The sequence below is a fragment of the Lathamus discolor genome, chromosome 13, assembly GCF_037157495.1.
Source record: "Lathamus discolor isolate bLatDis1 chromosome 13, bLatDis1.hap1, whole genome shotgun sequence".
Lineage (NCBI taxonomy): Eukaryota > Metazoa > Chordata > Aves > Psittaciformes > Psittacidae > Lathamus > Lathamus discolor.
Window position 1 is genome coordinate 3,016,391 of NC_088896.1, and position 23,434 is coordinate 3,039,824.

The 23,434-nt window shown below is 48.9% G+C and overlaps 1 protein-coding gene across 1 annotated transcript; it reads right to left on the reverse strand.

The window, feature by feature from the left end:
- Window positions 1-6,109: 6,109 nt before the first annotated feature.
- SRP68 (signal recognition particle 68) lies at window positions 6,110-21,444 on the reverse strand. Its single transcript, XM_065693611.1, has 16 exons — window positions 21,011-21,444; window positions 19,052-19,118; window positions 18,077-18,190; window positions 16,937-17,132; window positions 16,069-16,151; window positions 15,738-15,847; window positions 15,299-15,381; window positions 14,817-14,957; window positions 11,295-11,393; window positions 10,939-11,003; window positions 10,462-10,621; window positions 9,697-9,791; window positions 9,324-9,453; window positions 8,846-8,921; window positions 7,873-7,925; window positions 6,110-7,423 (listed from the first exon to the last, which is right to left on the reverse strand). The coding sequence occupies exons 1-16, from the start codon at window positions 21,420-21,422 to the stop codon at window positions 7,196-7,198; spliced, it is 2,112 nt and encodes a 703-aa protein (XP_065549683.1). The 5' UTR covers window positions 21,423-21,444; the 3' UTR covers window positions 6,110-7,195.
- Between the last annotated feature and the right edge of the window lie 1,990 nt (window positions 21,445-23,434).

The following is a 23,434-nucleotide window of genomic DNA, read 5'->3' on the forward strand; positions in this document are numbered from 1 at the left end:
TGCAGGAGCCCTCTGTAACGTGGCAGATGCTCTGCGACACAGAGGTGCCGCTTGTTTGGCAGCAGGATGGGCAGGTACAGCCAGCCCAGACCAAGGCTTGCTGCAAAGGATGCCTGCTGCAAAGGATGCTTGTTGCAAAAGATGCTTGTCAGCCTCTTTACAACCGCAGACAGAGGCTGTGAGAGTTGAGCTGTCCTCAGCGAGAGGGAACCCCCCTAAGAGTCTCCAGAGCCATGGAGAACAGAGATGCAGGAAGAGAGCAGCCACAGCAGTCAGGAGCCAGGGACACGCCAATGTTCACTCCCTCGGGAGGTATCAGAGCCTGAACACAAGTCAGCCACATCCTTCCTCACATCTTTTTGTGTCATTTTTACCCCAGCCCTTTCTCTTCTTTGTGCACAGTTTTCATCCAAGCCAAAATGAAACTCCAGGGCCTCAGAAGAGCCATTTCTAAAAGATCACTTCTCACTGGCAAAACAGGACAATTGGTTTTCCCAAGTCGAACATCACTCGGTCTTCAGGTTTTGCTTTATCTTTACCAACTGATGAGCGCAAAAAAGGAAGCACGAAGGCCCCAGCCCTTCTCCCTGCAGGTCTGATCAAGACCCATAAGAAAGGTCCCTGGGACAGGCTGGCTCAGAGGCAGCAGAGGAAAGGAGCTTCAGAACCAAGGAACTTCCTGCTGGAAGACCAGAGGAGGCCAAACTCCAGCAGCCGAATGGGAAACCCAGGTCCTTCTCCTTTGTATCTCTAAATACAGAGGACACTTGCACCACCTCATTAACAGCTCAGTCCCAGGGCTTTTAGGAACTACTCATCCCCAGACCCTTCAGACATCAAAAGGACCCGCCTGCTACCACCCCATCGCCTCTCCAGGCTCATTACAGCATCCTCCAGCCTCTTCTGAGTTTAAACCCTCAAGCCAAGGAGCAGGACATCACGGCAATCCCCTGCAGCAGCTAACGCCTTAGCCTGGCTTTCCTCTCCCCAGAGGATTAGCAAGGCTGTAATAGCACTAAATGCATTCACTAATGGCAGATTCTCAAGACACTTTGTCTGGAAAGCTCGTTCATAACTCCCAGGATGCAGCCTGCAAAATTGGCTTTATTATCCAGTGACAGTGCTGAAGGGAGCTGCTCCCCAAACAGGGCAACTGGATCTGAACAAGCTGCGTCCTAGATCATTCAGCAGGCAAGGATGCACACACGGCACAGCTGGAGAAGCACCCCATGGAACCAGGGTGGAGATCAGAGCTTTTGGGGTAGGTTTCTTCCAAATCCCCCAAAAGAGCTGCTCTGCTCCATTGGCTGCATCCTGGAGAAGGGACCGGTCCCTGCGGACGCTGGGCTGAAGCACCAGGCTGAGGTCAGGGTGATGGAAAGTTGAATGCGAGGGCAGGTTTGCTGTGCTCTGTGCCTCCGCACCCAAGCACAACACAAAGGCACAGGTCCCTACAGGATGTCGCGCTGCAGGTGGTGGCAGCTGAACCATGGACACCTGGAACAGCCCAAAGCCTGCCTGCCTGGGAGAAAAACTGGCCTCGGTACAGAGAGGAGGAGGGGATGTGTGGGAGAGAGGGGTCCAGGCTGGAGCACCCCCTTTGGCCAGACCTGAAGATTCTTGGTGCTCACACGCTCCAGCACAGAGCGCCAAGGGAGGAACATCACCTCCTAGGAAGGAGGGGAGACTGAGCTGAGCTCTGAGGCAGAAGCTCTTCCCTGTGAGGGTGCTGAGGCGCTGGCACAGGGTGCCCAGAGAAGCTGTGGCTGCCCCATCCCTGGCAGTGCTCAAGGCCAGGTTGGACACAGGGGCTTGGAGCAAGCTGCTCCAGTGGAAGGGGTCCCTGCCCGTGGCAAGGGCTGAAACTGGAGGAACTTTAAGCTCCCTCCAACACAAACCCCTCTGTGAGTCTATGACTGTGCTTTCAGACACCCTCCAAACCAAATCAAGCCCACGGGAGGCCCTGTTTGTAGCACAGCATTACTGGGAGAGGAGACAAATCCTTCCTGGGTGAGCCATGCTGGGAGCAGCGTGGTGACAGCCTCTGCAAAGCAGTGCCCAGGCGGGAGGGCAGCGCTGAACCCCCCCTTCAGGGGCAGAGGGTGCAGCACCCCGCAGCTCAGCCAGGGGCTGACCCCCCCCAGCAGCCCCCAGTGCAATTCAATCAGACACAGACCTGCAAAGCTCCATTTTTGAGCTGCTCTTGCCTGGTTCAGTGGGGAGCTCTGCAGCACAGGGACCAGAGCAGGATGAATCCATCGGCCACAACTAATTCTGTGCAGCCAGACTTCGCCTGCCCCGACTTAATTTGATGCTCTGAGAAAATTAGATGTTCTGCCTCTTGTGTGGAAAAAGGCCAGCACTGAAGGTAATTCAGAGGCTTTGATGCAGCTCTTTAGTCATTCGGGCACCACAGCCACAGCATCACTGCCTGCACTGACCACAGGCTGGGCTGAGAGTCACTAATCCTCATCACAGCGTGCGAGCCTCGGGCAAGCTGTTGCGTCTGCTCCATGCACAGACACCACGGACCCAGCGGGAGCACAGGAAGACTATTTCCAGAGCAGGAATTGTAACTTCAATAACCCCAACACTGCAGGTGCCCAGCACTGCAGTCTGCCCAGGACCATGCTATGGCAGTGCTACAAGCGCATGCCAGGACCTGGGTCTGAATGTGAGGGCACCTGGAGAACATGAAAGCTGTGCCCAAGGCCATGTGCACACAACACAGAACCCTTTGGAAGTGGTGTTAAATCCCCTCCTCTGAGACATTACTGCTTTCCAGGCCAGAGGTGGGAAGATTTCCAGCCCCGGCTGACAAAGAAGGGCTGGGGATGCAGGGAAGTGATGACGCAGCCGCCTCCCTCCCATGCCAGCCCTGGCACAAGGGAATTTGCACTTGGGCTCAGCTCTAACCCGAACACTGTAATCCAGGGCTCGGCACAGAGCAGGGCACTAATTGCTCCCTGGTGCGAAGCAAATCCCAATGCAAACAAAACCACAAGAGTGAGAACACTCCAAAACCCCAAGCGATGACACTCCAGGTATTCGGGCTGGAAGCGCTGCAGCAAGGACTGCCCAGCTTTGTGCCCACCCAAATCCCACCATGGTTCACTTCCCCAGGATGGGATTTCTGGAGCAACAGCAGCAGGGGTGGATCAGCCGTTCAGTTCAGGTGATGCAGGAGGACAGCGAGGGCCCGGCCGCTCCCCAGACACAAAGCAGCACACCCAGGCCCACGAGACCTCACCCAAAGGGTGAGGGTCAGGGAGTGGCTGCATTGCACAAACCTGTTCACCCTCGGCAGGGTTTGGGTGAGCCCAGCACCAACCTTTGCTGCAGGTGTGTCCCTCCGACCGGCTCCTGCAGCACAGTCGCTCCACAGCAACCCCTCCTTGTGCCAGGGCACAGGAAGAGCGACTCAAGCTGTGACCCGGGTTTCTGAGCTGGGATGGAGAAGCTGCAGCCCCAGGGATGCTCAGAGCACACAGGCTGCTCCAGCCCACCTCTGTTTAGCAGCTTTCAGGATCCTTGTCAGCTTTATATGCATTATATCCTTCCTCTCGGAGCTTCCTCTTGTACACTGGGGCACCCACCATGTGCCTTTCCCTCCCTCTCAGATCAGAGCGGGCTGCTCTTTGGTTGCAAACCAACTTGCAGATGCTTGAAGAACGAACTAAGAGGCTCCAGGAAACCTGGAGAGGGGCTTTGGGCAAGGGCCTGTAGGGACAGGCCAAGGGGAATGGCTTGAACCTGCCCAAGGGGAGACTGAGATGAGCTCTTAGGCAGAAGCTCTTCCCTGTGAGGGTGCTGAGGCGCTGGCACAGGGTGCCCAGAGAAGCTGTGGCTGCCCCATCCCTGGCAGTGCTCAAGGCCAGGTTGGACACAGGGGCTTGGAGCAAGCTGCTCCAGTGGCAGGGGCTGGAACTGGGTGGGCTTTAAGGTCCCTTCCAACCCAAACCAGTCTGTGAGTCTATGACAAGAGCTGTGCAGGAGCACAGACATCCCTCAGCAGGCACATGCTGTCCCAGGAGCTCGTTCTACTCACTGCCACTGGAGCTGTACAAGGACTCCCCACACAGATGTGGGGAGCTGCAGCCGCTCACCTCCAGCACCCACTGGGGATGTGTCTGCCTGAGGCAGCTTGGATCACAGATGGTTTTCTCCACTAACACCTTCAGTTTAGAACACCCCAGCTCCTTGGCTTAAAGGAGGCAGAGACTGTTATCCCAAAGCTCCCAGGCCGGACTGTTACTGTCCTACAGGTCACCTCTCATTTCTCTCTTGAAACTGCCCTGTCATGTCCCATTAGTCCCTCCAGACCCACGCATTGCCACTGGACCCCTCAGAGTGCAAGACCAGAGTGAACAATGCCCAAAAGCCACTTCCATCACTGGTGGTGTAGCCGTGGGCCACAATGTACATCTCACTGCTGTCTTAACCGATGCAATGGCACCAGGCTTAGCCTGTAATTAACATTCCAGTGCTAAACTCAAAGATACTCCATAGGAAAAGCTGATGGAAAGCAATAATCCCAACAGGAAGCTCCAGCATGATGGTCTGAGGGCAATCATGAGGCCTACCTGCCAATTCATTCATGGCAAGAGAGCAAACACTTTACAGCAAACAGTACAGCCTGATGAAAGAGCAGAGCAATAAGGAAGCAGGTTTCCACCACCATAACCCAGTGCTCTGCATCCTGCTCCAGGTGTTCCAGGCACACCAATACCCAGTACACTCCAGGGAATCTGTTTGGATGTGCCATGACACTCCACTTCCCTGCACTGCTCCCTTCCAACTGCCGTTGTCCAAGACTCACCTTTGCTATTCCCTGCTCTGCTGCAGGGCTAAATGCCGCACTGAGCTTTGGGAATCTGGTTTTCACCACTCAAGTGACCCCAGTAACATAATTTTTCCCCTTTTTTTACACTTTAAGACATTTTCCTGATGCCTCACCAGTGCCTTCCCCATTATTTAAGGCACACGAGAGCTCACAAACCCCACTCTACTTTTTGTTAATTGCCATTAACATAATATCAAACCAAATAAGCCAAGTTACCTCACTGGTGGATGTCCTTATCTGAGCCCTCAGGCACAGGATCCTCCTCCAGAACTAAGTGGCCATTCTCCAGCGGTTATGTAGCCTCAGGTTGATGGTTTAACCTTGATCTTCTGAATGCTTCAGAGGCAAAGGGTGCTTGGTGTTCCCAGTGCTTCACACCAACTACACGCCTCAGAGCTCCGGAATAAAACTTCATTGTTTCCAGGTTTCTTATCTGTGCTCAGCTAATCCATTAGATCTGTCAAAAGATGTTGGGCACAGAGGGCAGCTGCTCTCAGCCTTCTGTAACTCACCTATTAGGAAGTGGCTGCAGTACAAGTTTCCTTGGAATCCATCCAGGCACCATGTACATTTGTGGTAGAAAATCAGGAGTTTGGTTTCCAAACCAAACAGGAACAGCTCTCAAATTGATTCTGCAATGGACAAGCTGAAAAGCAGAGAGCAGCCCAGATTCATCCTCTACTGGCTACTCCATGATCCTTCCTTGTCTAGAAGGAAACAGGCTTTATGGGGAAGAGAGATCTGCCACTCAAAACCAGGCTTTCTAGACACTGGCATCTGATGAGTACGTAGCCAGAAAGTTTCTTTCAGCTCTATGCTCTCCCTTTCCCTGTAACCCCCATCCTGCAGCATCCAGGGGCAAATGGAATTGGCTACTATACCAGAAATTTCCATTCTGCTTCCAAATCAAACACAAGAAGTTCCTCCTCCTTCCCTCACCTCTGAGCAGTCCTATTGAAAGCTGCTCTGTACTTTGAGAACTCACAGATCACTTCAGCTTGGAACAAAGAAGCAAACGTTCAGACAAAAATAATGGGAATTGTTCATTCCCCCCATTCATCTGACATGCACCTTGCCTGGAAAATTCCCATGACAACAACAATCCCATCATTTAGAACAGCTCTGCTTTCCACCCCTATGAACTCCAGTGCCTAAAATGGAGAAACACCACAAAGACAACAGGTGCAGAGGAGCAGAGGCAGCTACAACAAACTGCTTCTCTCCCTCCCAGCTACAGAGCGAGTGAAAACCCAACCACTGCTGGTGGAAACTTCCAAGTTCTTTATTCAGGAACAGTTCTGCCCATGTGCTGTGGGTTTTTTTCCCCGTTTCATTGATCACAATTATGGAATTACCCATTGTGAAAGTGCCTTTCATCAGAGCACCCAGGTGCTTTATAAAAAAGCTGTGTGGCACAACAGAGAAGATCCATCACTCAAAAACCTTCTGCTCTCTTGTTGCCAGTTCCTCATTTCAGGTGTATTTCCTGCCTGAGGATGAGGGGAAAAAAGCAACAAATGGGCTCCAGAAAAAGGCCTTCCTGTTTTCAGGCAAGGTTTAGATCAGAGACAAAACGAACACTGAGAGACCCAAGCTCCCATGAAGAGCAAGTAGCGACTTCTGAAGCCACCCATCAGCTGGTTTCCCAGGAAAAGCCTTGCAGGAATAGATTCCATTTGGGGAGGTTAACAAAATGTGTATCAAATAAAGGAGGACTCTTTTGGCTCAGAGTACAAATTTAGATTATATTCCACCAAAACTGGGGTAACCATTAACATTTGGGAAGGTATTTGCCATCCTTACCCATAAGGAAGCTCTATTTTGTAATTTCTGTTTGATTAACAATACAGACTTCAGGGAGCCAAAAAGAAGTTATCCCCTTGTCTACAGTTTCTTGTTCTGTAGGCAGCTTCACCTTGTTGGTTTAGTTCCGCACCTACTTTTGCCTCTGGTTCCCCATCACACCCCAATTTCTAGACCAAAATACCAATTTATAGTGTCAAATAATGGGGCACAGGGAGAAATCAAATTGTACCTATGCCCTGGTCCATGGTAAGTAGATGTGTACTGGCCCTGACCAGTCACAAAGCAAGCTCCAGCTCCTCCAAGCAGGATGGAATTTCTCTGTGCTTCAGATTACTTTCAGCTATTGGTAGTGTACATGTAAGAGATTGTTTTGTCTTTAATACACTGGGAGAGAAGGTAAGTGCACAGACATAGACACAGAACACAGGGAAGAAGATGGTAAAACTTCCCTTTGTTGGTTTCAGATGCAGACATTTGTGTCCCTAGAACCTGTTGGAGCTTTTCCTTCAATACAGGATAAAACCTCTGTTCCTCAGGGGGTCCTGGTTAACTTTTGAATCCAAAGATGCCCTTTATATATCCAGTGAGGCCACTCTTGGCTTTCTGCTCCACCTTGTCCTCCAAAGGTGGGAAAGCAACATGATTAAGGGCCAGGTCGAAGAACAAGGGTTTGCATGGAATGGGCTGGAAGCCTGGAGGGAAGTGCACGAGGCTGACTTGCTTGCTGACAAGAGAAGGATCCAGACAGAAAGTCTCAAACCGTTCTGAGAGGGGCTGAAAGAGACCAGTGCAGAAAAAACAAATCAAACACATGTCAAAGATGACAAGGGTCAAACAAGCAAAGGGGGTTAAGCAGGGACTGAGACAACAGAAGCTGAAGTTCCTTTAGGTTCCTCAAAATGATTCAAACCCCTATCAAAACATCACTGCAGGATCTTTGGAAAACCTTCCCATGCACAGGGTAAAGCTAAATAAAACCAAAAGATGCCACACTAGAAGCTGCAAGCAGCTGCCTAGCTTCTCTCCAAGGAACCCACTGTGTCACCCACCTGCAGGACTTGCAGAAGGAAAACAACTCTAATAAAGTCCTTTAAATACACTGGTCATGACCAAACTCCCATCAGCAGGAAATTGCTCCAATTGTGAGAGACACTCAGGTTAACAGCTTAAAGTGATGGTCATTAAGGACCCTACTGGAATTTGTCTGAGCTCTCAGCTCTTACCTTGCCATCCTTGACCTGTGATGGAGACTCAGTCTCGTGAGTATCATTTGCATCTGCAAGATTGAAGACAAAGCGGTAAGAATAAGGAGGTAGATCTTGGCTTAAAGGAAGCCTGTCCCAGGTGGCCCCTAAGCTTAGCTATGAGCTTCATTTTCTGGAATATACAAGACAGTATTTCCATTAGAATTAACTCGCTTTCTAGACTAAGAAGATCTTTGGCCAGCCCAGCTCTCCAGTGATGGAAAGCTGCTCCTCCACATTGTGTGAGAAGCTCCTGAAAGCACAGATTTTGAGTTAAGCACAAAGCAAGAGATAATGAAAAGACCCTAGTGGGGTCTGTTAAAGTAACATTTAGGCAATAAAAGACAAGATAATCCATTACTTATCTTGGTTGTCCAGCAGCAGGCACAGCAACAACAACAGCCCAAGAATCACACAGCTCACCCATTCCCCAAAGTTCTGTTAACCTGGTCAGCACTGGCAGAGAACATCACTGCTCTCCTCTTTCACAGCAGTTCTCCCAGCTGGGCAGACCTGGGATGAGTAAGGCCAACTCCATAGAATCTCAGACTAGTTTGTGTTGGAAGGGGCCTTAAAGCTCAGGCAGGTCCAACCCTTTGACAACGGCAGGGACACCTTCCACTGGAGCAGGTTGCTCCAAGCCCCGTCCAACCTGGCCTTGTTTGTAGCCTAAAAATTAAACCCTAAACAGAGTGTTCTGAGGTTACCAGTCAGGTGCACATCCTCAAGAAGTGTTTTCATATCTCTGCGCAGGGAGCAAAATGCCAAATATCTGGTCACTGCCTGTCTAGCTGCACTACACAATGCTAGAAGAACCTAGAACTGGGAGGGTCAAAAAACATCTTCCAGGGTCTACACAGATCAGAGTAAAGTGGAAAAACATTTGGAACTTCAGAAATGAAGTATGAGGAATTAAGAGATGTTCAAGCTCCAGTATAATTGTGCAACTCACCCAGTATAGCTGATGCTTGCAATGAGTACTTTTCAGCATTGACTTGAGTGATCAGATCCTGAACATCAGGCAACTCCTAGATCATTAAAGACAATTATTAGAGAGCCTGAAATATACCAGTTTAAGAGTTAGGACAAAGGTTAAACCTGATAAAGCAAGAACTAATAGATTAAGTCGTGGTGCTGATAAGCCTTCCCAGAAGAGGCAAAGCTACAGCCCTTCAGGCACTACAGAAGTTGTGCAATAGAAAATGCACGAGAGAAGAAGTGGGAAATGGTTATGGAGTTGTGTCAGGAAGTCTGCCTCTCCACCTCACAGAAAGTCTCTACTACAATGAGCCAAGAAGTCACACTTGTATTATTCTCCCTAAAGATCAGTCCTGAACTGTAATGGCCTGGCACTTAACTGACAATAAATACCAGGACAAAGCTTGTTCATAAACTTCAGCTCCCTCCTACACCCAGGACTGGGATCCTACCTTCAAGCTGTTCGTGTAAGCTCCAGCTCCTGACTGAACTTCACGGGCATATTTTAGCACTCTTTCATACAAAACAAGAGCTTCACTCCATTTCTTCACCAGGACATAGGACTGGGCAATGAAGAAACACCTGCAACAATAAAGAGTGGATCCTTGACATGTTTGTTACCCACACCTCCTGCCAACCCAAATGGCTGGTAACAGGGGATACTGTTAAGTAGTACTCGCCAGCTTCCCCTTAGTATCCAGTTTTCATTTCACAACAGAGCTGAGGAAACTGCATCATTGTCCTGTACAGCCCATACACCTTTGGAATAACAACCTTTGAAGATGTTACTGCCTGCTAAAGAAAACCTGGCTGTTTCTCAGTCACCTGTAAGCCTTGTACACAAGTGTCTTCAATCCAATCTCTTTTTGGAAGTTCTTGTCCTCTTCTAGGCCAGGAAGCTGTGTCAGTTCCACAAGGTTCTGTGAAGAAGAGAGTCAGAGTAACAAACACAGGCACTGTTTTCCTCTGGAATCTGCTGGAGTAAGAGAAAGCTGCCCCTTTCAACAAATCAACAGTACACTCCCATGGAAATAGTTTCCAGTTTTTAATTGTCAGCACTCTAACCTTCTGAAGGACACCCACTGAAACTTGTGCAAGTTTGCCCTCAGGACAGATTTCCTGACACAAACAGGAATTAGGACAAAGACTCCTCAGATTTCACATGAAATTATTCCTTCATAAGGCATTTCCCTTTCCCATTCATAACTGCTTCAGCCACAGGCTCCCACAGAGAACTCATGTGAGAAACTGAAAAACTGCTTATGAAGAACAAGTACATTTTCAGTAGCTGTAGCTGCTACTTTCTCTGGCCAGCAGAAATTGAAGGCAGCTATCAGGGTGCTGTATAAAACAGTCAGAAAAACTAGTTATAAACTGCATTACAGTGTACAATCAAAGGCACCCATTCTAGGGGCATTTTCTGTTCACAGCTAGAAGAGGGGGTTTGTGTTTCGTGTAGATGTTGAACATCTTCAACTGTAGGTACTCAGCTGCTCTTCAGACTTTATGGGCTCTATTTCCTACAACAGCTTCTTGCACCAGAGTTCTCCAGTTAATACGAAGAATTAAAATATGCTTTCCCAGCACTACCTGCAGAATGATATCATAAAGCCTGATCAGGTCCTGAGGCCGTGGTGTGCGTTTGCCATCCTCTTCTGACCGCTGCTGCTGCAGCAGGGCCTTCTGCAGAGACTTTGCCATGCTCTCGTTGCGCCTGATGGCTGTTGACAGCTTGATGTAGGTCAAATAACTAAAAGATGAAAAATAAAATACCATTAGCAGAGTGTCAGAGCTACTCAGACATTGCTCTTTGTTCTGAGAACACTTCCTCCCCAGTCTAAGCTGATACTAGTAAGGAAAAAAAACCCATGTGAAAGGTCAACATGAGTCTTAAGTAAAATGTTTTCAGTGCTGCATGAATCTGATCCTTATCCATACAGTCACCCTTTGAGACTGAGAGGCCCAGAACAAAACAAAACCATAAAAGCAAAACCAAACAGAAATAAAACCTTGACATAAGACCACGGCTTCTTCACACTAGAACAGGCAGCAATGTTTGACTATTACCTGTGTAAGTACTGGATGTTGGACACCTTCCCAGAATCATTTTCCAGAGAGTGCTCCCGCTGCTTCTGCAGAAATTGGGGACAAACAAGTGCACAATTTACTGAAAACATCAGAAACAACTCAAGGGTTGGGTAAACCAGAGAGTTAGAACAGATTTCCAGACAGAAGAATGAGAGCTTCACATCATTCACTCTCTCCAGCTCTGAAGAGAATAAAATCAAAGGTATTGACTCTTTTGTGTCTTTTTCTTCAAGGAATCCCAGTCACTTTTACTGTTAAGCAAGCTCAACAATAACAAATTAGTCCCAAAGAAATGCTGTGTTTTGAAAGCAGAACCACTGCCGTTTGCTGCTTACCTGGTCTGGTTTCAGCTCTTCCCGGACAGCCTGGATGGCATCTCTACACTCACTGAGTAAAGACTCAAACAAACGCTCCTTTGTCTCCTCATTTTCTGCCTAAGAGCAAAGGAAAGAGAAAACAGATCTATTAGAAATTACTGCATTTTGCATCCCATGATACAAGAATTAACTGAGATTAAACAAAGTTTCTCCCAGATTATGGCTTCAAGATCCAGGGACAGCTAAAACCCCCATCTGTACCTGTCTGCAGTATGTTCTAGGGGGTAAAGGGTGGGGAACATGGTCAGTGCTGAGAATTCAGCAGCTCCGAAAGCCTGTCACACACAGCTCTGTCAATCTCATCCCTGCAGCAGCTGGGGCTGGACTGCACTGTGGGAAAGGCCCAGCACCACAAGAGCAGCTGAGCACTACTGACCTGGCAAACTGTCAATGTTGACTGCTCTTGTTATGCCGATTCCACCTCTCATGTGGTAACAACATGTAGATGATTATCTTTTCTACACTCCCATTCCAGTAATGCTCAGTAATTTGCTTGTTTGAAGCATTTTTTTAAGTAAGCCTGCAGTTTATAGCAGGAGTGACCCAGAGCTTTTCTGCTGCCACCACAAGTTACGTCAAAAAATGAAGCTGCTTTTGGCTTTCTGACCCACAGCCAAAATTGGAAAACAACTTCTGAAAAGCAAGTTGAAGCCTGAGCTCTGCCTGATGAACTAGTATATCATGTACACAATGAAACAGTGTACCCAAACCAAAACTCCACTTCCATCCAAGGGACTGAGAAGGTAACCAGATGGCGATCACAAGGCTCTTACTGATTCACAAAATGGTCTGGGTTGGAAAGGACCTTAAGATCATCCAGTTCCAACCCCCTGCCATAGGTAGGAATGCCTCACCCTAGACCATGTCACCCAAGGCTCTGTCCCACCTGGCCTTGAACACTGCCAGGGATGGGGCAGCCACAGCTTCTCTGGGCACCCTGTGCCAGCGCCTCAGCACCCTCACAGGGAAGAGCTTCTGCCTCATCTCCAACCTGAACTTCTCCTGCTTAAGTTCAGTAAGAGGAAACTGCCCAGAAACAAACCTCAACCTTAAGCAATCAAAGGAGGGATTAAAGTGTATCTGCACTGTGTTAAATCACTTCCACATCATGTAACAGCATAAGATAAAGTTTGTTGCAATCAAGTTGCAATTGTCCAGATGAAGAAAAAGCTGTGTAAACCCACACTCGCTTGTTTATCTTCCATAGAGCTCTGCAGTCTCTGCTCTTCTCAGGTTCGCAAAGCCATTAAGGAATGTTAATTTTACTCCCTCACAAAGCCTCAGGTATTTTGACCCGAGATGAAGGCTTTTTTTTTGCAAGATTTGCTGCCACTTTTAAGGTGGGACTGACTCCCGAGAATAAGCAGGGACGAGTCTGACAGCATTCTCAACCTCACCCAGAGCAGCACAGCAATTGCGCTGTACAAAAATGAAAACAGAGCTGGATCATCAGTCAAGCACAAACAGGGAAAGGGCTGGGAAAGGGCTGGGCCATGCAGTGAAACAAAGGCTTTCCTTTCTAAGCAAAAATTCCCAAGGTTAAGCTGATTCTATGCAAAAATACAGCTATGTTCTGATTTGGGAGATAGCAGATCATAAAATTGAGATACACGTGCTGTGGCTGGTGATTCAAGTGGCCTGATAGAACAGCACAGGTTCTTCTTAAAGGGGTTAAGGGAACTGATCTCACTGAACACAGTCTTCAAAGCCCAGCAGTGCTCACTTCCTACTTTTCCTTTGTTCTCAATCATTGTAGATCATCTCTGAAAGTTATTACCACCCATTTTACTGCAGTCCTGGTTACCAGAGAGATGCCACAGAATCCTTGAGGCAATACCAGACAGGAGCACCTTTCCATCACTCTGCCCTTTAGCCTCCTCCCTTCTTCCTGGTAGGAGTCAATGGGCCCTGGAAGTCATGCACTCAATTCTACACAAGGGCTGACATAAGTAATTTTAAATGTGGATTCATATTTCAGTTTGGCTTATTTGTTCTGTTTCTGTTACCAATACACTGAAGGCAGTGGTATAACTGCACTGAGAATCTGCATTTTTACCCACAACACGCATCTGTGTTTGCTCCTAATCAAACCCTGAGCAGCACTGCTGTTATGTCAGGGTTTCAACCTTAGCAGAAGGTGCCAAAGATCCCAGGAACCACAGTGCATTTAGCTAAGGCATCGGCTGCCCACCACAGCTGACACCACTGCTTTCAAAAAGCCAAGTTTTATCCCTCTAGGAATGTAAATACTGCTGCTGCCTGCTCAGACCTCACCATCGCTGGTTGTGATCCGGTTCCACAAAACTCCTGCGTTTAGTCAGAGCCTCCAAGGAACACAAAGCAAGAAGAAAACAAATCCAGATCACTGTTCTGCCACAGCTTTACAGGACAACGAGGGCAGCTAAACTGAAAAGTTCTAACTGCTACCTGGCAGGGGGCACATTTAACACTGAAGCCTAAGCTGCACTTCCACCTGCTGGTCATACCACTGTACTACCTACCAACAATACAAACATAGCACCCTCCAATTCAGAACACTAGGACAAGACTGGTAAACATCGATGCTTCCTCCTCGGCCATAACCAGTTTACCCTACTCACACTATCTTCCCAACACTATCTCTGGCTCCTGGCCACTAGCCTTATTGCTCTGCAGGGCCTTCATTTTCTTATTAAAGTTCTATTTATTGTCATCATTCTCCTGGTGATAAATGGGTTTTGATGCTGAAAAAGACCCATTTTCACTGGTAACAACTGGTTACCAAAAATCCTTTCACTACCTATATGCAGCCACTGGGAAACAAAATACACCATCTGGGCACCATTTCCAAAGTAAAAAGCCCCATGCAGAAAACTTGGCTGCAATACTGAAAACACACGTAGTATGTGCCCCTGCAAGTGCTCCAGAGCTGTTACATTTGAGGATGACTTGCATCCTGGCATTCAGTAATCCTCCTCTTGCTTTGGAGGATTTGTAGGTCAAGAAGAGAATGCTGTAGATCTCACAGCACCTGCTTCACCAGGCAAAGTGCTTTTGGTGCTGAAAAACCACAATCCATACGCATCTCTTTTGAGTGCTCTGAAGTTGGAGCATTTCAGCAAGACTCAGAGAAATTAGAACAGTAACTCCAAACCCAGTTACTCTCAAAATTGGGACCTTCATACTAAAATGACTTACAAATAATAATGGTTATCACTTGAAAGGTAGCACTTCTGGGCAGTACAGTGTTCAGAAGAGCAGTAATGCTCAGAACAGATCTCTCAGACTACTACTACTACTAGACTGTGGGTGCTATCCCCAACTGAGACTTCAGCTTTGGGTTACAGTCAGTATTCCCACTTTCAGACTTACAACCTCAAGTTTGAAGAAAAATTATTCAAAGCTTTTGGCCAAAGTATCACATATTATCTTGCACACTGAAAGAAAGATAATAAATAATAAAGGTCACAATACCAGCACTGGAGATGGCTTCTGGGTTACCTGAGCAATTGCTGCTTCGTTGTCAGCCAGTCCCAGCAAGAAGATCCTCACTTTGTCTATCTTCACTGGAACAGTTCTTCCTCTCCACTCCACCTCACTCATCGTGGCTGCCTGCTTTGCTCGAGTTTGAGTAATCAATGCCTGTACAGAATGGACTGAATTTAGGAGCTTGAAGTTTAAGGTAGCCAAAATCCAGCCTCTCAAAATTCATACTACCCTGGTCTATTTTGAAATTATAGACTAAATCCTAGAATGGTATGGGCTGGAAGAGACCTTAAACATCATCTGGTTCCAACCTCCAGCCATGGGCAGGGATACTTTCCGCTAGACCAGGTTGCTCCAAGGAAAAAGTGTGGTTTCCCATAGAGCCCAGGGCTTTGGTCGCTTTCCTCTCGTGTTTTAGCTCTTGAATGATGTGCTGCAGCAATACTTATGCTCAACAGAGTGACACTGTTTCAACTTGAACCATGCAAATAAGTTACCTCCAGTTTTTCTGCAAGAAGGCCTTCTGTGCCACCAGACCTCAGCCTCATCTGCATTAACTCATTCATGGCAGACTGGTCACCTGAGAGAATGAACAAAAAAACATTTGAGTTCACCAACTGTTTTAACATAGAAAAGCTCATCAATAGGTGTTATACTGGCAATGTGGGGACAAAGGGGATAAATTTGCAATTTCATTCTGACTTTATAAGCAAAATCCTGCAAACTGGTATTCTATCCTTTTATACAAAACCACATGCTGCAAAATAAGCACATTCCTCCACTGCTAAACTGACCCAGAATGTGTGCAGAATCTGCCCAAAGTATTATGGACTCACTGCAGTGTCATTTAGATTGGTATTTAACTATCAAGTCACTAATCCTTTCCCATGAACAAGCCCTGCTCTGTGTTGGAAATGAGGTAACCCCTTTCCTTACCAATGTTATAGGCACAGTAGCGAATGTTGGGTGAGATCTCTTCCACACGCTGGTTGTACAGCACAGCTTGCTCCTCTGTGAAAGCATTGGCCAGTTTCTCATATATAGTCCTACAGCAGAGGATAAACATTAACACTGCAGAATGTGTCATTTATGAGAGGATATGTTAAGGGAAGAGTTTGTCTCTACTCTGGACGATGCTATTTCTTCAGCAGTACCTCGGTGTTATGTGTAAGCAACTCCCAGAGTTGCCGTACATACTGTACATAAACTTATTAGACTGGTCCAATGCTATTTACTAAATGAAGCTGGTGAAGTGGGAGGAACTCACTTGCATTTGTTGAAAGCCTCCATTGCTGCCTTCCACTCCTGGTGTTCAAAACGAAGCATCCCTGTGAGGTAAGCCATGTATGCCTGCAGACAGCACAAGGACAAATTAACCTCCCCCAGACTGACAGCCTAGTTTGTACAGCCTGGAGTATGAAGGCTGCTGTGATGCCTACAGTCAGTGACTAAGCCCTGTCCTTTTCATCTGGTCTTCCCACAGAACACAACAGATCTGGATTGTGGATTACCAGCTACCCACCATCCTTTCTTCTCACTGACACTGCTACATTTCTAAGGAGATGAAAGCAAAGATGCTTCTGGCTTGTCAGGCAATCAACATGGCCTACTGATGCCAAAGAACTTCTGGGGTTTTGTGCTGTGTCATAACACAATTGCTTTCTGTGTGCTAGGAACTGAAGCCACAAGTCTTGTGTCCTAGGAGGCTATTTTAAGGCATTTAACAAATAAGTAACTCAATAAATAAGCATAGTTTCTTAGGCTGTGTTGCACCATCTCAATGCCTCTCTCAATTCTTTTTACTTTTAAAAGTTTCAAAGCAAGGACAATCATTCGATATACTGATCTTGTAAACACCAGGTCCTCATCTTGGCTGGTGCCACTGGTTAATTCCGCAATTCCAGCAGCTTCATTAACATAAATCCAAGATATTCAAAGGGAGACATTACCCAGTTTGAGAATCAGTCAATCTGGATTATCTAATGCTATAGGAGAATCACAGAATGCTTAGGGATAGAAAGGACCTTAAGATCATTAAGTTTCAAGCCCCCTGCCATGGGCATACTCTCTTCACCCAAAATCCAAAGGTTTCTTATTCAGCTTTTGCTGTGAAAGATCTAAGGATCAGTGGTTACCTGAGCTTCCAGCTTTGTCTTGGCATCCACTCGGTTACTTTCACAGAGTCTCTCCAGCTCCTCAGCATGTTTCACAGCTTTGCGCAGGCGAGACAGCAAGTGGAACCGCTTGCGGGGCTCTGTGTTTGCTTCCTGTTTCAGCTGCATGGCATAACTCCAGGCTCTCTCTGCATCCATCAGGATCAACAGCAAATACCTGCAGAGGAAGTTTAACGACAAAATAATGCCACTGAAACAGGTATCACTGCACCACATCTGCAAACTCTGGTAGCAAAAATTCAGCTTGCTTAATAAAAGGTGGATGTTTTTATTTCTTAATCTCTTAAGCACACAAAGTTGTGTTATTCCTCACCAATTTCTACTCTATTTCTCCCTGCAGAAATGTAATTACCCAACTGAGGAAGAGAATTTGATATGATTCTGTAGCACCACAGACATTACTAAGGGACTGATGATCTTAGGTTGCTCTTCAAACTGGTTCAACGTATGTAAACACATCTGCTCTCCCTATAGCTAATGCTATAATGCATCTAGCTTCTTAACAACACAGCTGAAGACAGCATCCTGCTCTCTCTTCCCCACAGGAAAATATAAGATAGACATTTCAAGTGCTTCTAAAAGGTGGGAAATGAGCCCAAGATCTTGTCTATTCTCCACATATTTTATCAGAGAAGCATTGCGTCAGATTTGGAAAATCTAAAGTAAAACTTGCACTATTTCTATTTGAAGGGGTATGTCTCCAACCACACCCTCACTGGCTGCCCCATTTATGTTCTCAGCATCCACATGGCCACCTTGCAACAATCTGAAGAAGCATTTCTTCCGCAGTATCAAAATGATTTACCGATTATGGAAAGAACCCACTTAGCAACTATGAGGGATGAGAAGGAACTGGCTGCTGCTGCTCCCTCTTCTCCCACTTGTTCACATGATGAAGCAGGATCCCAGCAGTGCCTCTTCTCCCCACACTGCAGCCTGAACTTTTGTCTTTATTAACATCAACAACACCCATCTCTGAGAAGAAACCTTTCTGAGTACATTGTAGAGAACAGTTTTCCACCACACCCACATGAAAAGGAGTTACTGAAAAGAAACTATTCACTGATGTAGTGAGTGCCCAGTTCCATCCAGCAACGGTACCTGTTGTCTGAGAGAATCTCTTCGGTTACTTTCTTCCCAGTGAACTTGTGCCTGTTTCCCATCTTGAAGTTGAGAGTTTTCCGGAGCCGCCTCAGCCTACGGGAGCAGTAACCCCTAAAGAAAAGGCAACTAAGTCAGTTTGGCCAAAGAACAACTTGGTTTCTGCTTAATGCTTTTTCCAACTGGAAAAAAAAAAGGGAGTAAAGGCTGTGACAGGCAACGTTTTAACAGCTAAGAGCTCCGTATGCCATATGGTAAGAAGTAGTTCAGGAACTACCTGTAAATCAGTGGTTAATAAAATCCCAGACTGGTTTGGGTTGGAAGGGACCTTAAAGTTCATCCATGGGCAGGGACCCCTTCCACTGGAGCAGCTTGCTCCAAGCCCCATCCAACCCAGCCTTGAACACTGCCAGGGATGGGGCAGCCACAGCTTCTCTGGGCACCCTGTGCCAGCGCCTCAGCACCCTCACAGGGAAGAGCTTCTGCCTAAGAGCTCATCTCAATCTCCCCTCTGGCAGGTTCAAGCCATTCCCTCTTGTCGTGTCCCTAACAGGCTCTTGTCCAAAGCCCCTCTCCAGGTTTCTTGTCAGCCTTCTTAGAATAGAACACAAGAAATCTAAGACAAGTAGTAACTCCTGACCTTAAAAAAATCAGAATGACGGTCCCCTTACTGTCTACTTGTTGATGTATGTTTATTGAACACACACTTCTGGAAGAGTGCAGTGATTATGAGTGAGGTGTTAAGAAACAAGCTTTTAAAAGCAACGGAAAAGTAAGAGCCAGTCTGTAACCTCCTACAGGAAACAGCCACAGCACAGAATATCTCATGTAAAAACACGTGTTACTTCACATGAAGCAACCTGTGAACGGGTATTTATGTGGTGGATCATTTTTCATGCCTGCTATAGTGAGTTTGTATTCTAAATGAAGCAAGCCAAGTCCCACGGGTAACTCCAACCCACCCACGCTACTTACCTGTACCTCTGGAAGTCTCCATGTCGTAAACCGTGCTGCTGCTGAGACTCCTTCACGATCTGCAGGACTTGGGACTTGTGTTAAGGCAGATTGACAGCACAGTCTGTTACCAGTTCATTCCACCCCAAACACAAGGGAAGGGAACTCTAGAGAAACAGAGGAGCACCCAAAAACCTCCCAAAAAAGGCACAGCTGAGGCAACTGATGATCCCAGAAGACCTCATGGCTCCACTGCCTACTTCAGAGCTTTATGACTGTCATCAAGGCCAGGACAAAGACACACCACAAGCAGCTCCTTTCACAGACAACCACCAGAGTCCTGCTGTTTCTAGAGCTCCTTTCAGCACAATAAGCTCTGCCAACAGGCACATCCAGGTTAATGTAACTTCCCACCCTACACTACACCCCCTCCCAGTCACACTTGTGACACAGTTTGGTTGGCAAAGCTGAGAGGAGCTTTCCTGCCCTTAAGCATCCCATTTCTCAGGAAAAACAGGATCACTGCTGCCTCCTGACACAGCTTCCACAAACTGCTTTCTGAATACAGAGAACCTCATACAATGAGCTGCTGGAGGAGCTTGTTTTCTACAGATTTTTCCAACACATTTCAGGTCTTACTGCATGCACATTCCTGTAAGTACTCCATGACAGAACACACTGGCCTGACTGACTCCATGATTTCCATCCAGTCTCTCCATTCTTCACCATATTTGCTGACTTCTGTGCATCCTGTACTTACTTTATTCACCTACTTTTATTCACTAAAACTGTGATTCTCACCATCAACCCCTTCACAGGTTCTTGCGCTACCAAAGAAAACCATGCTGCGTTCTAGTAAATCTGCTGCTGTCATTCAGTTTACAAGGCAGACTGTTTTGTGAACTAAAATCTCCACCACAAACAAGAAATCTCTGTGCCTGATGTATTTATATCACAAAATTCCCTTTTCAGCCTCAAAACGAACTCCACAAAACCAAAGCCAGACTATACAGTGACCCATCAAAAGTCACTATACCGAAAGAAAGTATAAAGGTTCAAATGGCAGATGTCTATCAAAGGGTTCTCTCAGAATTACACCTAACAGTCTCTTTAGCTGAAGTATTAAAACCCTGCATTAAGTTATTAGACTGAATTAGTCTGTATGTGTAGAACAAACAAGCCAAACAATGATCTCTCAATAGCAATCCTTCTCCTTGCTGTCTACCTAGGATTTTTCTCAGATTATGTTTTATCCTGTGCAGTTACCCACGGAATTCATACCCCTTCTGTTATTTACCTTATCATTAACTTAGGTGTTCCTGACATTACTATAGCTGCATCTTACTCAACAGTTACTAACTTTACAACACCTGCCATAAACTACATGGAAACTAAACCAAACTCGGGTTTCGCTCCCACCCGCAGATACAGCTCAGCTCTATCAGAGCCGTGCACCTGGACTAGTTCCAAGGAGAACTTCATGCACAGGCACACCACGAGCTCTACGTGCCACATCAGGCTGGAGAAGGGCTGAACGCGGAGGGGCTCTGCCACCTCAGCCTTACCCGTTAAGATTTACTCTATCCGCTAGCACCCACTCCCAGCACCACGATCCCCAGCCCTTCCCTCAGCCCGCAGCGCGCAGCTCTGCTCTGAAGGCCCTGGCGCTGCAAAGGCGAAGCACGAAGCCCCAGCCGCCACACGCGAGCCTGCCCGCCGGCCACGGCGCGGGTTGGCGCAGACCCCGCACCGACCCCGCACCGACCCCGCACCGACCCGCTCGCTCCGGCACCCCGGGGCCCGGCCCGGCCTCCTCCGCCGCCGCCCGCCCGCGACCGCCCCGCGGGGAAGCGGAGCCGGCCCTGCCCGCCCGCGGCCTGCGAGCCCCCGCGCTCCACACAGCTGCCGCCACGTCGGCCCGCCGGGCACGGGGCCGGGCCTGCCACGACCCCCGTCCGCCACCGCCGCGGCACAGGATGCTCTCCAGGCCCAGGCTGTCGCCGAGGCCCCCGGCCTGCGGCCCCGCCGGCCTCTCGTTCTCCTTGTTCTCCTCCGCCACGCCGCCGCCGCCGCCTCGGCCACCCTGCCGCTCCGCCGCCATCTTGTGCCCGGGCCGCCGCCGCCGCCGCGCTGCATCATGGGCCGGGGCAGGAGAGGCGCGCTCCGATGCCATGGGTAGCGCGGCCAGCGCGGGGGCCGATGGGACAGCGGAGGACCGGGGCTGGAGGGCGGCGCTGGTACCCACCGGGATGCGCGGGGGAAGCAGGATCCGGACGCATCCCCCGGATCGGGCCCCCCCGGGGCTGACGCCCCTCCCCACCTCCATTCCTGCTCCTTTGGTGGCACCTTCGCTGCCCAGAGCATCCCAGGGAAGGGCTGAGGACAGGCCCATGGCTGCAGCGTCCCTGCAAACCCCGGTGGTGCCTGGGAGGGCTCAGCCCAGGCTGCTGTGGGGCAAAGGAGAGCAGATCCACGCTGGCTCCGGGACCAGTGCTGTACCTGGCCAGCGAAGGGTGCCCAGCTGCTGCAGCAGGCCCTGGGGAGCTTTTCTTTCCCTTAGCACCTTCCTATGACACCTTCAAGCGTGCGGGTGCCAGGACGATGCTGCTGGACGCGGACCCTTTCCAGCGGTGCCCAGCGACAGGACAAGGAGCAATGGCCATAAACTAAAACTCAACAAGTTTCACCTCAACACAAGCAAGAACTTTCCACGGAGGGCGGCAGAGCCCTGGCACAGGCTGCCGGGGGGGTTGTGGGGTCTCCTCTCCGCAGGCATCCCAGACCCTCCTGGATTTGTTCCTGTGTGACCTGCCTGGGACTGGGTGATCTCCAGAGGTCCCTTCCAGCCCTAACGATGCTGGGATCTGTGTGCGGGGCTGGGCAGCCCTTAGGTGGGTGGTTTAAACTCCCTCAGGCCAAGCACTGGCACCATCTCCCACCACCAGGCACAGCAACAGGAGCACCTCGGCCCCCTCTGTGTACCTGGTGGGAGAAGAAACCCCGTGCTGTTATTTAAAAGCCCCAAACGCACCCAAGTCCACCCTGCAGCTGCTTAAAGGCATAAACCTGAAGGAAACATTTCAGACCAGGTCCCCTTGCAGAAGGGGTTTAAACATCTGAACCAAGCTTAGAGATACCCCTTCAGGAACAGACACCGAACTGCTTTCTCTATACCTATCCCAAATCCTTGTGCGAACACAGCCATTAGAACACTGAGCATCACAAGCTGCTCTGATAGTTCCCACTGCACTCACCCCCCTCGACCTGTCTGTGCCACTCTGGGGCTGTGGGACCAGTTTGCAGCTGCCATGCTACAGCAAGCAGCAATTTTGGCTCCTCTCCCCTTCGGAGGGCTCAGCTATGACCCTTATGTCAGGTTTCGAAGCTCTCCTTCCCTCTTGAGGACATAAAAGCTCAAAGGGGAGAAAGAAAACTCAAGCCCTCAAGCTGCAGCCTTCACTCTTAAGTCGCTTCTGACTGCTCTGGGTTTCCACCATTCTCTATCCAAACCAAAGCGTGTTTCAGGATGGTTCTTGGACCAAGCAGGTGTCAGTCAAAGCACGTTTTACACACAGCAGCTCCTCTCTCGCGGCCGTGGTGGTTCAGACATGGATTCCGTGGGCACTGCAGCACCCACGTTCAGATGCCCCAGAGCAAACGCATGCATGTCACACACCAAGGGACCAGCTCCCATGGCGGAGCATTCACCAGGTTTATCACAGGCATGTTTCTGCCACGCTGCCTTCGTCCTGTGCTGGCACGAGGCCCTGCTGCTCCTCTGCGGGCTGTAAGCAGGAGGATAAGGCACTGGCTCAGTGTGTGGGTACCTGCTGCAGAGCTGGCGGAGGAAGAGGAGGGCAACGCAAACCCATGGCACCGCATCCAAAGCACCCTGGTTGAGAGCCTCGCAGCAAGGAGGTGGGGCTGAGCTGCCTCTGGGGTCACAGGGAGGGCTGTGGGGAATAAATGCACTGAGGGTCACGAGCTTCAGAGGCTCCCACCGTGCACAGAGCACCCTGCACCACCAGCCCCTGCACCCTGTGAGGGCTGGCAGCCTTACAGCGTGCCTTTGCTTTTGCTTTTGGCCGCCCTTGGGAGGACCATTGCCCCCACTTGGGAAATACCCAGCTTGCTGCACCCCTGCCCAAATAACCCATCTACATCTTGGGCCAGGAATTTCTTTTGCAGGATCCGTCTCTGGATGAAGGATCCTGCTCCTGATCTTTGTGTGCATCGTGGGCTGTGGGTTGCTGGTGTTTGGGATGAAACTGGGTGTTCTCCCTCTTAGTCCTCTGCAGCATGAGGGTAGACCTGGTGCCTCTGTGAGCTGACAGCAGCTCCAGGGAGACCAAAGACGCCACGAGCATCTTTCAGCCCAGATGCCAGTGTCTTACTGTGGGTATG